Genomic DNA, 15084 nt, shown 5'->3' on the forward strand with positions numbered 1-15084 from the left:
AAAGAAAACTTTAGGAAAGAAATGGAAATTAACCTATCGGAATCTAGACTGACACATAGTGACCAGCAAGACGTGGAAAGTAGATGGAGACACCTCAGAAACAGTATTCAAGATGTAGCTTCCAAAACTATAGGTAAAAGAAAACGAACTAACAAAATCTGGTTTAATATAAAGTGCCAAGAAAGAGTACTGGAGAGGCAAAATGCGAGGAAGGCATGGTTACAAGACATGGACAATATTACACTAAAGGAGAGATACTATAAAATCCGCAAGGAAACACAACGAACTCTAAGACAAGATAAGAGAAAACACTACAACAACATGGTAAGAGAAGCGGAGGATGATTTCAAGCATCACAGAGCAAGGCAGATGTACCAGAATATAAAAAAGTCCTTGGGAAAATTCACTAAAAGGGAACAGTTTATAAAGGACCATAATGGGAAAATACTTACAAACAAGAATGACATACAAGAAACATGGAAGACATACTTTACACAGCTGCTCAACTGCAATGATCCACAATATTACTTTACATTTGAAGAACCAGATACAGTTGATATACAAGTCACCACACCATCAGTAAATGAAATAAGACAAACAATAAAGAAATTAAAGAACAACAAGGCCTGTGGGGAAGACCAGGTATATGCTGAGCTTTTAAAAAATGGAGGACCACAATTGGAAATAGAACTACATTCCTTAATTGAAACAATTTGGGAGACAGAAAACATACCGGCCGATTGGAAAACTGCAATTATATGCCCCATCTTTAAGAAGAATGATCCCCTTGTCTGTGATAACTACAGAGGAATTGCCCTACTCGATGTCACATATAAAATTTTGTCGATGTGTATACTACACAGACTGATTTCCATAACCGAAGAACTGATTGGGGACTACCAATGTGGTTTCCGCACTAACAGATCCACTTTGGATCACTTATTCACATTGAGACAAATAAATGAGAAGGCATGGGAATTTAATGTAGATATCCATATTCTATTTATAGACTTCAAGAAGGCCTATGATAGCATACACTGACAGACACTCTTAAACACCATGAAATAATTTGAAATACCATTAAAATTAATCAAATTAGTTAAAATGTGTTTGGAAGAAACCATATGCAAAGTTAAGACACCTGCAGGAGAGACTGAAAATTTTAAGGTGTACACTGGACTGAGACAAGGGGATGCCATCTCACCTATTCTATTTAATATTATCTTAGAGAAGATTGATAGAGAATTCACCAAAACTAATCCTCAAGGGATCCAACTGCAGGGACAGAACATTACTAGACTTGCTTATGCAGATGATGTAGCCTTAATAAGCACTTCAAAAGCTGAATTAATCAGGATGATGCAAAATTATTACAAAATAGCTGAGAAAGCTGGACTTCATGTGAATGAATTAAAGACAGAATATCTAGTCATAAGTAAAAAAACTCCAAAAGAATACACCACTGACCGTAAATGGTCTCACTTTCAAGGCAGTTGACCACTTCAAGTACTTAGGGAGTCTTTTTAGCAGAGACAATAGAGCAGAAATAGAAATAGACGCCCGTCTAGCAGCAGCTAATAGAACTTTTTACAGCTGTATCAAAATTTTAAGGATGAGATCACTTAGTACTGAATTCAAAATCCGTTTTTATCAGTCAACTATTGTACCAGTAGCATTATATGGATGTGAAGCTATTATATTCAGGAAAAAAGATGAAGAAAAACTGTTGATATTTGAAAGAAAAATACTAAGAAAAATATTTGGACCAATCTTCGATGAAAATGTCATGGAGTGGAGGATAAGGAAAAATGAAGAACTATGGGAGCTGTACAAACATAGTACCATTGTGGAAATGTTAAAGAAGAGAAGACTGAACTGGGCTGGTCATGTAGCAAGGATGCCGGAGAACAGACTACCCAAAATAGCATCCACTAAGAAATTAGAAGGAAAGAGAAGAAGAGGAAGACCTCGAATTAGGTGGATGGAGAATATCCGGGAAGATGCAGCTAGGATGGGCATCAACTTTGATTGGACAACAATTTCCCTGGATAGAAATAATTGTAAGAGGCTCGTAGAGCAGGTGTATGGTCGATAAGGCCTTAGCCACGTGTAAAGTAAAGTAAAAAGTTCACCAAAAAACAAAATTCATTCTAAATGTTTATTAGTTTCAGAAATATAGACATGCCAAATCAGATGATTCTTTTTGATACAACCTGTGTTTAGCATCATTTGCACACTTGAAAATACCATTTACAGTTACAACACAGAATTAGACCAATTACTACAAGATGAATGTAAGTGAACTTAAAGAACTGTTGCAAAGTCAGGAAAATATCTTAGTTTAGTAAATGTATCAAGAAAGTGTTATTCCTAAACATTTCTGTTACCACCAACAAATAGTGAGCATTCAGGGTGAACATTTAGGGGATATGTTGTACCACTGCAAATCTAATCTATGCTGAAAGCATGGTAATGGTGATAGGAAGCACATCTTCAAATCATAAAATATTCTGATGTAGTATCAACGTCAAACTAAACATTTAGGTACATAGTAAGCACTGGTGATAATCAGATTATACAATAAATACAAGACGCATTCTGATCACCACCAGCACTTACTATGTACCTACATGTTTAGTTTGATGTTGATACTTCATCACAATATTTTATGTGACGATGGCAGTAGCTGAAACTAGAAATAATGAAGTGTAAAAGTTTGTGTGATCAAGACGGACCTCTAAAATAAAGTGCCAAAAATATGATCATGGACTCATTTTCAGACTTTATGTTTTCAATTGATAAAATGCAGAGACCATTGGAGGTGTAAAAGAATCCATAACTTTGCTTGTCTTATTAGCATGTAATTGTCAGCAGACTTCTACAAAAGTGCCTGCATCCAGAAGATATGATTTCATCAAGCAATATGTTTCACTTGAACAAATATGACATTGACAGTAATGTCATAAAATACTTTATGCAAGGATGAGTTTGCCAGACTTGCACAAGATGAATATGAAATTAAACTGAAATTAGCAACACATGTCATTAATGAGAGATTTTCTTGTAAAGAGAGAGAGAGAGAGAGAGAGAGAGAGAGAGAGAGAGTTTTAATGAAATGAAATGTTTTATTGAAGGAGATTTTGCTGTTTCTGACCAGATTAATTTCTGAATATAAATACTGAAGTGTTTTACTGGAGAAAATTTTGCTGTGTCTATACAGATAAATATTTCAACCTAAACACACAAACGTGGTATTCAAGAATATCCATAATGGATAAGTTTAACAGATCAATATTTGTTGTTGCTTAGTAACTGAACTTTTCAGTTATTTGTGGGATATCATAGGACACATCATTTTATATACTTGTTCACAATTCCCACTATTAGTCTCATAGAATCTAGTAGTACAAACACAAAGTGAGATACATAATGTGAAATAAAGACCATGTTCCCATAAAAATATTCCAGGAAAAGGACTGGGATATATAAAATGTAAGTGGAAATACTGCTACTCATCTAAGTGCAACAACCTTTTGTATGTGTAGCAACTAAAGTCAAGAGCCCGAGATGCAGAGATTGTTTTAATTTGTAAAGTTCTGACAAGGATAAAATCAACAAAAGTTCTGAAAAAACGTGCATATCAAAAATCAAGAGGTGAGCTCAAAAATGCACAAACAGAACTAATGAACGCTAACATAATAATATGTATACCAGTCAATGAACTGCAGAGACATGACACAGTTAGTAAACACATGGCCCATAGTGAATTTAACCACTAAAACAGCACTTCATTTAAAAGTTTCATGGTGTCTTGAATAAACAATGGTTTTGCATAAAGCACACATTTCACATGGCAGCAGATGTAAGTGATTACGATGCACTGATACAATACAGCTGATAAAGAAACGTATCTACAAATGCATCACTAATAAGGCAATCAAAGTTTTAGAAAGCCATGCAATGAAGCATGAAAATAAGGTAATTTTTGCCTCAGATAGCTATGGCAGAAATTATTCTGTAAGCATGATAAATCTAAACATAGAAAAGTACAAAATTTGTAGAAAAGTAATGACAGGAGCCCCATAGACTGTAGTATTACAGAAGTGCAGTGCTGTACTTAAACTTACAGAGGAGGAATATGCTGTCATTGTAAGAAGCACCAATGACAGGGCAAAAAATTATGCAAACATTACATTTTGTTCACTACAAAAGTCTTTGTTGTCCTGCAAAAAAATAAAAGTGCAGGTAGCATGAGTACCAAACAATCATGACCTTGTAGACTGGTAAGGTGTTAATCAAGCAATCTGACACATGATCACAAAACTAAATAATTGGAAAAGGCTTTCAAAATACAAGTAACTAAACTAGTTAAATAATTCAACAAAGTATCTTTCCTAAACCAGTAAAATAAATGTCAGCAGGAAAAATAAATGAAAACAAACCAGCAGTTGGTTGTGTCTGAAAAGACCTCACTCAAGCAGTCAGGTTGAATGGCTGTAAGAATGCAAGAACTCAAGCACAAACAGTGGGACCATCACACAGTGCCTATATCTCTGAGGAAGAGGAAGAAGCTTGTATGTAAACATTTTACATTTATGGTCCTTCCAGTACGAACAAGCACAATAGCATCGTGTGTGTGTGTGTGTGTGTGTGTGTGTGTGTGTGTGTGTGTGTGTGTGTGTGTTATTCCAGTAACTGTGAAAAGTGTAAACATTAAACCATAAAATTTAGAATGTACAAGTTGCATGTTATTTTGCTTACGGTGGTTTGGTTGCTTCCGAAAGTTTTGAGTGCTAATGAGGCTTGCACGGCCTATTCTGGATTTCACTAACATCATCCTTTAACACCCATGTTCAAAGCTACTGAGACTCTGCTGAAAGGTGATGAGGTATGAGAAGGTCTCTTCATGGGAAACAAAGAGACAGACAGTGTTAACTGCCATCACTGACAATACCTGTATCTCCCAACGTTTCAGGGCAAAGATTGCCACATCTTGCAGCTCAAGGTGCCAGTGTCCATGATATCACAACTGTTCCAATTCTGGCTGCCCCATCAAGCTGATTGCTTCATCAAACCTGTTGTGCCTGTCAGTTGTCTTAAGTTACCAACTATTAACATGTCAACTTTCAAAGATGACTACTTCAAGAGATGGTCATACAGAATGTTTTCCTTCATTTGGTCATGAACAATATCTTAATTGATAATACACAGAAATTCCATTACCTCAGTTCCAGCATTCAAGGTGAAGTGAAGGACTTATTAAGGCACATGCCTGTCCCAGTAGAAAACTTTATGATTATTTGGAGGCTTATCTTGAACAGGTATGACAATCCCAAAATAATTTCAACTTGGCATGCGAGAGGCTTATTGGCCCAGCCTAGAGTCAGTTTTGGCAGTGCCATGAACTCTGGACAATTAATTAACTTAAGACGAAAAGAGAACAACTCATCCAATAGCTGAGGCACTGAGCCATTGATAGGTACAGCGATCCCTTCCCAGAAGTCCAGCATAACCTCAAATCCCTACTTAAATCCTTAGCCTTCTCCCAAAATTACTCTTTGTATCAAGTACCAAGTACCTCCCCCCCTCCCCTCCCCACACACCCACGTTCTATATGATCCATGATCGTGGGGTGAAGTTTTCTTTGATGTACTAGGCAAGGAATGACAGGTAATGAGATTGCCTCTTAGCGATTGACAAAAAAGTCAGATGGATTTTGCCAGATAAGATTCCTGCAGCTTCAAGCAAAGGGTCTTGCTCTTCAGCCACTATGTGCTTTGTCCAGGAGCACTTTGGATGCACAATTTCAATTATTTTAGGAATTAGAAGAAAAGCCAACTAAAACAAGTGAGCAAGATAAATTGTTTGAAGCAGACAGTAACGAAAAGTACAGATTTGTGGTCTGGGTATCAGTAAAACCTATGTGTAAATGCTCAGATGATTCTAGACTTCAATCCACTATATGATTACAGCATCTGGAGAGCACATTTGAAAGGGTATCCCTCTTTGTGTTATTGTTAAATACCGTATGCCGGACAACAGTCTGTACAGGTGCCAACTTATATACAAAAGCTGAACCAGTTCTTGCGAAAGAGGTGGTCAACAGAAAGCCCGCATCAGCTGTAGTAACACTGTAAATAGGCATCAGAGGCAGCATGACAGCCCCATATCAGCTATCTCATTCTCATCAAGGAGGATAACTTGCCTCAATTAGTAAAAGGCAAGGTTTCATTAAGGACCTATTCCCTGATTGTAATAAGCTTGGATGTGCAGTGGTAGTGAAAACCATGGATGAGCAGAGGACCAAGTGAAACTGTGGCCTCGTCTTGAGCAGTCAAACAATAGTTACTTATCAATTGACCATTGGGTACTGCTACACAATGAATTGTAACTGCCAAATTGAAAATTACAACAAACACAATTTTCACACACAATGTTAATTTAAAAAAAAATGTAAATCTTTCCTTGCAGGCTGGCTTCTTGTTAGTATGAATTTTCTAACTGTTGTTATGTATATTAAATGTTAAATATTTTCTAATTTCATGTTCATTTGTACATACAGTAATACTTTATTTGTTAATTGTTTTGTCTGTTAGGGTTTTGAGTTTGTATTTTCCATGTGTTTTGTGAATACCTATAGGCTCACTTCTGTTGGCAGTTTACAGTGGCAGATTATACTATTAATCCGTTTTTGGATTTTGCTGATACACTGTTGTCACTTCCATAAATATTTTGTAGTAAGATTACATTATAGTGATGTAAATGTATTTACTGAAAAAAATTAATTGGTAATTTTTAAAGTTTGTTGCAGCTGTTTGTGGTGATTTCAATATATAAATGGCAAAAATAATATTTTTTAATAATTTAATACCATTAAAGTTATACTGCACAAATAAGTGTGCTAATGCAGGGATGCCTTCGATAATATTATCGTGAATTTGAATAAAAATGATTTTTACAGTTAGATTTTTAGGAGCATATCGTACAGTTTTCAAGCTAATAAAGACTTTTTACCTATATGCACATTACAGCATCTCAGTAAGAATTAAAATCAACATTTAAATTCTTTCCTCTTAAAAACCCACTCTTGAATTTCATTTTTTTTCTCTGAAAGAACGTGTTTTACTAATATGTATTTTGCATATTAGTGTTAGTTCAGGTGTTTATTACTTCATATGTTACCAACAAAGGAAGAATGAAGCTCTTATACTTAATAGTCCAAATTTTATTGCAAATTTTACAGTTCTATGATTTAGTTTGAGATCTGTCCAGCAGTAGAGTAAAATTATATGGTTGTTTGCACAATTAAAAAGAAAGAAGGGAAAAATAATTTATGGGACTCTCAAAATTACAAATGAAGATGTCCTTGTAAGAATAAGGGAGGCAAGAAAACTAATGTAAATTATAAGGCAGTTCAGTAAAATAAAGATGCTGTACACCAGTAGAAAGTTCCTCCTAAAATTCATAGAATATGGTCTCTCAAGAAAGTGGAATAATCTAAAACTCCTCCCAGTATCTTCCCACCTTTCATAAGCATTGCACAGACCACAAATTTATAATAATTTGGGCAAATGCTGCAGGGTACATGCAGTTGTTCTTCCTACATGCTGTCCTCAAGCAATGCAAGCAAGGGAGCAAATAATACTCTTAAAGCATTTACCTTTGACTATTATTATTGCTCTGATTTGCAGACTATTCACCCGTTAGCAGGAAAGTCTTAGAATTATGAAGTGAAAAAGCTGTCTACACATTACACTTGGTATCTCTACACACAACAGTTTAATATATGCCTTGAGCAAACTGTTTATTGATGGCTCAACATTATTGTGATTAATATTCAATGGGTAAATGGCACAAAAGAAGTAACAGAACAATGTATTTTACCATTATAATTTTCTCACAGTGTTCAGTTACCAGAATAAAGAAATTCTGACTCTTCACTCTCTCTCTCTCTCTCTCTCTCTCTCTCTCTCTCTCTCTCTCTCTCTCTCTCACACACACACACACACACACACACACACACACACACACAGAGAGAGAGAGAGAGAGAGAGAGAGAGAGAGAGAGAGAGAGAGAGAGAGAGCGCATCTATTTCATGCTTTCAAAGAAAGAAGAAAACTGTGCAGCTAGTAGACTTCAACAGTAAGTGCTACTCTGAAATATTGGCAGTTTGATGGTACCTTTCTCTTTCAGACTAGCTATGGTTTCTGTTTTCCTATCAAGTTGCTCTCCGAGCCTTGCTGCTGCACTGAGCCCTTCATTAGCCTTTCCCAGCTGCATCTGTAAGGAATCACAATCATCATACATGAAAAATAAACCTTGTAAGGGACTGTAATCTAATATTTCATGTGCTAGCATAATAAACTATAAGGTAGTTAAGATAACACACACACACACACACACACACACACACACACACACACACAATTTTTTATTGCACCCCAACATTCTTTTTATTTCCTCCTGTTCGTTTCTCCATAGTTCAGTCGTATCTTTACCCTTTGTCCCAGGTACAAGTTCTTTATAAGTCTCTGATCTCTCCAATTGATTCATATTTCCTTAACGATGTTCATCAATTTATTCCAATTGACTCGTCGAAGGCCTTCTGCCAGTCTATAAAACAAGCACACACTTCTTTGTTAACGGCCAAAACTCTCTCTGACAATATCCTCATCATGCCAAGGGTGTCTCTGGTAGCTTTTCCTTTCCTGAATCCAAACTGGTCTTCTCCCATCACTTTTTCAATTTTGTTTTCCAACCATCTATTTAGTATTCTTGCAATGATCTTTGCCACATGCGATATCAGACTTCAACTTGTATGGAGAAATGCTGGCGAGAGAAGCACTGAAAGGCTGCGGAAACTTCAAAGTAGGAGGATGTCTCATCAACACCATTAAGTATGCAGACGACCTGGTAGTGCTCGCCAAAAATCAGAGACAGTTGCAACACATGATGAACAATTTGGTGGAAATGGGAAGAAAATACGGCATGGAAATCAACATTGAAAAATCAAAAGTGATGTGCATACCAAAACGTGAGAAAAACTTGAAGATAACTGTTGACAATCAGGAACTGGAAAATGTGAATCAGTTCAAGTACCTGGGAAGTTTTATCACAAAGGATGCCCATTGCACCAACGAAATCTGAGCAAGAATCGCCATGGCCAAAGCTGCTTTCAACAAGAAGAGGACTCTGCTGACCAGCAAGTTGAGTTTGGCATTGAGGGAAAAACTGATAAAGTGATATGTTTGGAGCATTGCACTGTGTGGAGCAGAGACATGGACCACGAGAAAGAAGGAGAAAAAATACTTAGAGAGCTTTGAAATGTGTTGCTGGAGGAGAATGGAAAAGATCAAGTGGACAGATCGCATAAAAAATGACAATGTACTGCGAAGAGTAGGAGAGAAGAGAAGTATTCTGCGTACAATTCTTCAGAGAAAGGCCAACTGGATTGGACATGTACTTAGATACGAGGGACTCATATATGATGTCATAGAAGGGAAACTCAGAGGAAACGCAGGACAAGGAAGAAGAAGAATTCAACATCTGGACGACATGAAAGATGGAAGGAGATGCAACAGACTGAAGGAAGAAGCTGAAGACAGGGAACAGTGGAATCAGAAATTCTCCGTACAAAGACATGGACCTGCCACTACGCAGAATACTACATAATAATAATAATAATAATAATAACATTCTTTCCTGTATACCTGTCCATCCTATGAGTTTCTGGAACCAAGAACAGTCCATGGTATTGCTTGTTCTCTTGCAACTACTTTTAGAAAGAAAATATCAAAACGAAATATGCTTTGTAAGCTGCAGTTAATGCACAGCCCTGGATGCAGTCCACGTTTTCTGTACAAGAAGATACACAATGACTGGGGATCAATGGAAACTGCCTAGGGCAGTTTTTCTGTTTGGATGTCCAAATGCGATCTAATGAACTGTGGAGAAAGAAGAGAATCACCAATAAATGGGGAATAAATAAGGAGTTTCAACAGCAAGAACCTCTATCATTTGCAAAATAACCTACCACTTCTGACTAATGAGGAACATTTTACTATAACAAAAGATTTGAATTTACAGTTTAAAATATTGTTTTTAAGCTTCCAGGACCTAACTGTCACTGGCATGAAATGTATGAGAGAACACCACACCTATCTATACAGATCTACTCTATAGGTTTGCTACTATCAGCTAACGATGCAAAAGCAGACTGCCAAAACAACATTGCTACAAACTCCAAAAAGTCACTTTACATGTCAGGAAAATGTCTTCTCATATAACAGTTTTGAGCATAACCAGATAAAAAAAACCGTCATCAGTGGGGTTTGAACACAGGGCCTTTGGTACAATGACCTCATGCTCTATCAACTCAACCACGCCAGACCTGGATAATAATCACTCGCAGTAGCTCTGTAGTTCTAGTGTTACTTTTAATTATTGTTTATGCATGTTTTACTGGACAACAGTATGTAGTAGAAACTACATTGGTGTTTTGATTGATACTCTATTGACATACAATGTTTGGTGCAATCTGGGTTCTGACATCTGGAGGTTTGGGTGCCAGATCTCTATGCAAAACTTGACACGAGCAAAGGAGAGAGTGACATTTATCGACTAGTTAAATCAAAGCATCAAGAAATGAAAGATATGCAATGTTTTTATGGCATCAATGATAAAATGGGTGAGCTGCTGGTCAAATGGAGGAAAGCAAGGCAACACTTGCAGAGTTTCTTTGAAACAGTTTCAACTGAGAAATTTCCGTATCCACTAATGCTAACCCTGCCAGCTGATGAAGTCAAGAAAATTTATATTGGCAGAGTTGTAATGGCTCTGAAGGAGATGGAGACTGGGAAATCCAATGGCCCCAAATAACCTTCCAGCAGAGTAATGGTGCTCTCAGCAGTGGAATGCAGCAGGTGGGCTAACAGCTCTTTTCAACAAGATCATCATAGAAGGTCAAATACTAGCAGACTGCAGTGGAGCATCACTGTACCAATGATCAAAACAGAAAGGACCCCCCCCCCCAAATGCTCTAATTATTGCACAATTAGATTACTGAGCCAGGTGATGAATAACTTCAAGCACATTCTCAACAAAAGGATTCACAAGACAACCAAAATCATAAGGAACCAAGCAGCATTTGTAAAAAATCGTGGCACAACTGACACAATCCATGCTGCATGGCTGTTGGTTGAAAAATACTAGAACTAACCACTGGACCTTGCTTTTCTAGAAATCGAAAAGGCTTTCGACCAGGTACCGCATGACATAATCTGGTTAGTGCTTTGAGAAAATGGCATTCCAGAGTTCTTTGTTAACTGTGTACGGTCTCTGTATGTCAAGCTGAGGAGCTATGTCCAAGCAGTTGCAAGACCAAGGACCATCAAGTGACTTTCAAGTCACAGTAGGAGTCCACTAAGGCTCAGCTTATGGACACTGTCACATGAGACTTGCACATGCCATTATATGGACACTTCTCTATGCTGATGATGTCATGGTGGCTGCAGAGAACAAGTTTGGTCGCCAGTGCCAAACACAAGAGTGGAAGGACCAAGTTGTATGGTATGGCCTGCAGCTCAATAAAAAGAAAAAAGAGTACTTGACATCAAATTCATGAGAAATTGGGATCATCAACATTGACAGAGAAGATCTACCATGAATACCAAAATTTTATCATCTTGGTTCTACACCCTGTAGTGAAGGCCAACTGACAGGCAAGGTCAAGGCAAAGGCACAGGCAATGTGGATGAAGTGGTGAATGACAACAGGCATTGCCTATGATCATCAGATCAAGGATCATCTTAAATCAAAGACCTACTGGACTGGCATCCACCCGTCACTCTCTATGGCACAGAGTGTCAGCCAGCTACAAAACAGGCAGAACAATGGCTGGGGGCCATAGAGAGGAAGATATCTAGATGGACTCGTGGCATCACTTGACATGATCATGCTTCAAACAATACTATCAGCAGAACATGTGAGAAAGCAACCTGTGATGGTTTGAACATGTGCTTTGTATAGAGGATGATACTACAGCAAAGGCAGCCTACACAATGGCAGTGTTGGGAAAGAGATCCCAGTAACAACCAAGACAGAGACTGGCGATACACTGCACATGACCTGAACACTGATAATCTTCATCCAGACATGGCTAATGATCAAACAAAATGAAGACAGCAAATTCACTCAGTGGACCCTGTCAAATGGGACAAATACTAAAGAAGAAGAAAAAGAAGCAGAAGAAGTTGGTTTACTTTCAGCAACCTGGCATTCATAAATGATTAAAATGGCTGATAGGGTAGGACGGTCAGTACATAACTTATTCTCCAGCATGGAGCCCCACCACAGATTAGCATTACACTTTTGGCAACCAACATCCAGCCAGAAAATAATAACAATATCACTATGTAACACATATGTATATGAAACAGAAATGAATAATTAATGTAGTGAGGTCACAGAGTCAAATATGACACAGTAAAGCCCTAAGACTTTAAATAAAGATTTGTTCCACATGCCTGTAACCACGCAATAGATTCTGAAGTAAATGATATTCACCAATGTTTGTGAATACCTTGGAAAGAGTGATGCAAATGAATTCAAACACAGCACATTTGCAGAACATTCTACTGCAAATAAGTGGCTAACATCACAGAATTATGAAGTACAGGCAGGCCCAGCAGCAGCATGCTCTATATTGTTTGACTAGAAATATCAGCAGTACAGCATGCTCAGTCAATGAAGAACCACCCTATGACAGGGTAACATGAAAACATATGAAAGTACACCTTTTCAACACACTATAAGCTAGTTCACTCTGGCAGAATAAGAGGCTTTAGTTGCATTTGGCATTTCAGCTGGTACATAGTGTAGTGCTTCTGTGAGGTGCCAGTGCATATTAGAGGGTCATATGCAACAACCACATTATGCCCACAGCAAGGGATGATCACCGTGTTGTCCACATGGCTGTAATGAAACATCAGTTATGTAGTCAGTGTTGGCTTGACACAGGAACACTGAAATGGGTGTGGCCAGTCTTTCATTGCAACTGATAAGACCTTAGGCTATAAAGGACACAGGAAAGCCATGTATGAATTGTCAAATGGCAAAATACAACTATTTTAGATGAGTCCTGTGTCAATTTGTTTTACAGTGGTGGGTGGATACAGGTTAGATACTACTGGAGTTACTGCAGTTTAGTAGCCCGTATTGTTTATGGGGAAAAGTTGACAAACAAAAAGTGTGGTGGTCATCTTGATTACAACACACTCATGGGCATCTGAACAGAAACAGGTACACCAAAGACATTTTTATATATCCTAAGCTACTGACCCTCTTTCATGGAACTTCATACGACATATTTCAGCAGAACAATTTCCAGCCACATTTAGTGTGGAAGGTATATCTGCAAGGAAAGATCATCCATAAAAAATCTCTGTAATATGGCTAGTCAGCAGACTGTATGTTATAGGTCTTCCTGCAATGATTGTTGGTTTTTACAATCACATGCAAACTGCATGGATGAATATTTCTGAAAAGCATATCCAGGCCCTCTTTGATTCTAATCATTATGTTTAGAGGCTCTGATGACGACATGTGTAGGCTGCACTTCACAATTAATTCTCTGTACATGATGGATTTGGTCAAGTTGGGAAATGAGTGGAAAGTGGAGTGTCCAGTGGTATGGGGAGAAAACCTTTGAACAAAAAGACTGATTCCAGTCACTATAGAGATTTTATTTCTTCAAAAATCTACAACTAAGTGGTACACCAAACACAAACCCACTACAGAAACAGGAGGCTGCCACAGTTAAATTGTGAGCATTGCGCCCCCAAAGGGAGGAACTAGTGGACACCTCTGGCCACGGACCGAGCCAGCAGGCAAGAGAGCATCCGGAATACTGACACACTCTCACCAAACTGTCCTGGCACGCCTAACAAGACCACCCCAGTCCACCCATTGGTGGGCAGAGGGTGCTTCAGTGGGCATCCTTTCATCAGCGATAGTCAAACATAGTGCCCCTAGTCAGCGGTACTACTGGGGGATGATATTCACATGGAATGAGTGTGAGCGTTATGCAAAATATCTGGTGCTACGCCAGGGCAGGCTTATCCACTGTCTTACCAACGAGGAAGTACCACATGTAAAAAATAAAACAAATAAAAAAAAGAAAGTAGTTAAAAACTTTTTTTGTGCTCACCATGCACATCACAAAGGCAGAGGTCATGTACAATTCTGTAGCCCTAACCATTTGTGTATTGCCTTGTACCTAGTCTGAAGTATACACTTTATTTCAGTCATGTGTATCCTTCTTGGTATTGCTTCTTTCACAACTTTTAATGCACATTTTGACAATGCAATCTTCCTTACATGAATATAAATTAGTTATCTTACTTACTGTAAGCAAATATGAGAGTTGTGTCTAACCAGACAGCATGCAACAACTTCCACATGATCAATTTGGGCTCTAGTAGATCATTACGAACACCAGTACAAATCCTTGGGACTGTGAAATGCTAAGAAGATGAGCAAGAGAACTGCTGGAATGGAAATTGGATCACAGGCATTACATTCTCTTCACTGATGAGTGCAAGATTTATCCAAAGCCTGACAATACACATAGAATAGTGTGGAGGCAGCCAAGTACCAATGACTAACTTGGGCATGCAGTTCTGCGGGTTCAGCAAGGAAGTTGGTCCACCACGTTATGGGCTGATTTGTTGAACACATCTCATTACTATTGAGGATAATTTGAGGGCTGTGCACAATAAGGACAGGAACCTCCAATATGCTATCCAACCCTGCAGTGAAAATTTCAATGATGGGTTCCTCTATCAAGATGACAATGCACAAGTACACCACACCTACCTTATAAATGCCTTCTTGCAAGAGGCCGGAATCAAAAAAATGGGATGTCCTGCGGTATCTTTTGACGTGAATCTGATTATGTTACAGTGTGTCGTCACAGAAACCCTCATCGAACTGGATAATTTTAGGACAGCTGCCATCAAAGATAAGGATAGGTTTCCCTAGCGATGTCTCTCCCACATTGTGGATGGCATGTCAAGGAGCACTGAA

The 15084-nt window shown here is 38.1% G+C and overlaps 1 protein-coding gene across 2 annotated transcripts in view; it reads right to left on the reverse strand.

The window, feature by feature from the left end:
• The window catches only part of LOC124596613 (thyroid receptor-interacting protein 11-like), a 477631-nt gene that overhangs the window by 58510 nt on the left and 404037 nt on the right, over positions 1–15084 (reverse strand). For both annotated transcript variants that reach the window (XM_047135834.1, XM_047135833.1), the window contains exon 19: positions 8181–8280. In XM_047135834.1, coding sequence (XP_046991790.1) covers positions 8181–8280 — 100 coding nt within the window. The remainder of the gene's footprint in view (positions 1–8180; positions 8281–15084) is intronic.

Source organism: Schistocerca americana, chromosome 2, assembly GCF_021461395.2.
Source record: "Schistocerca americana isolate TAMUIC-IGC-003095 chromosome 2, iqSchAmer2.1, whole genome shotgun sequence".
Taxonomy (NCBI): domain Eukaryota; kingdom Metazoa; phylum Arthropoda; class Insecta; order Orthoptera; family Acrididae; genus Schistocerca; species Schistocerca americana.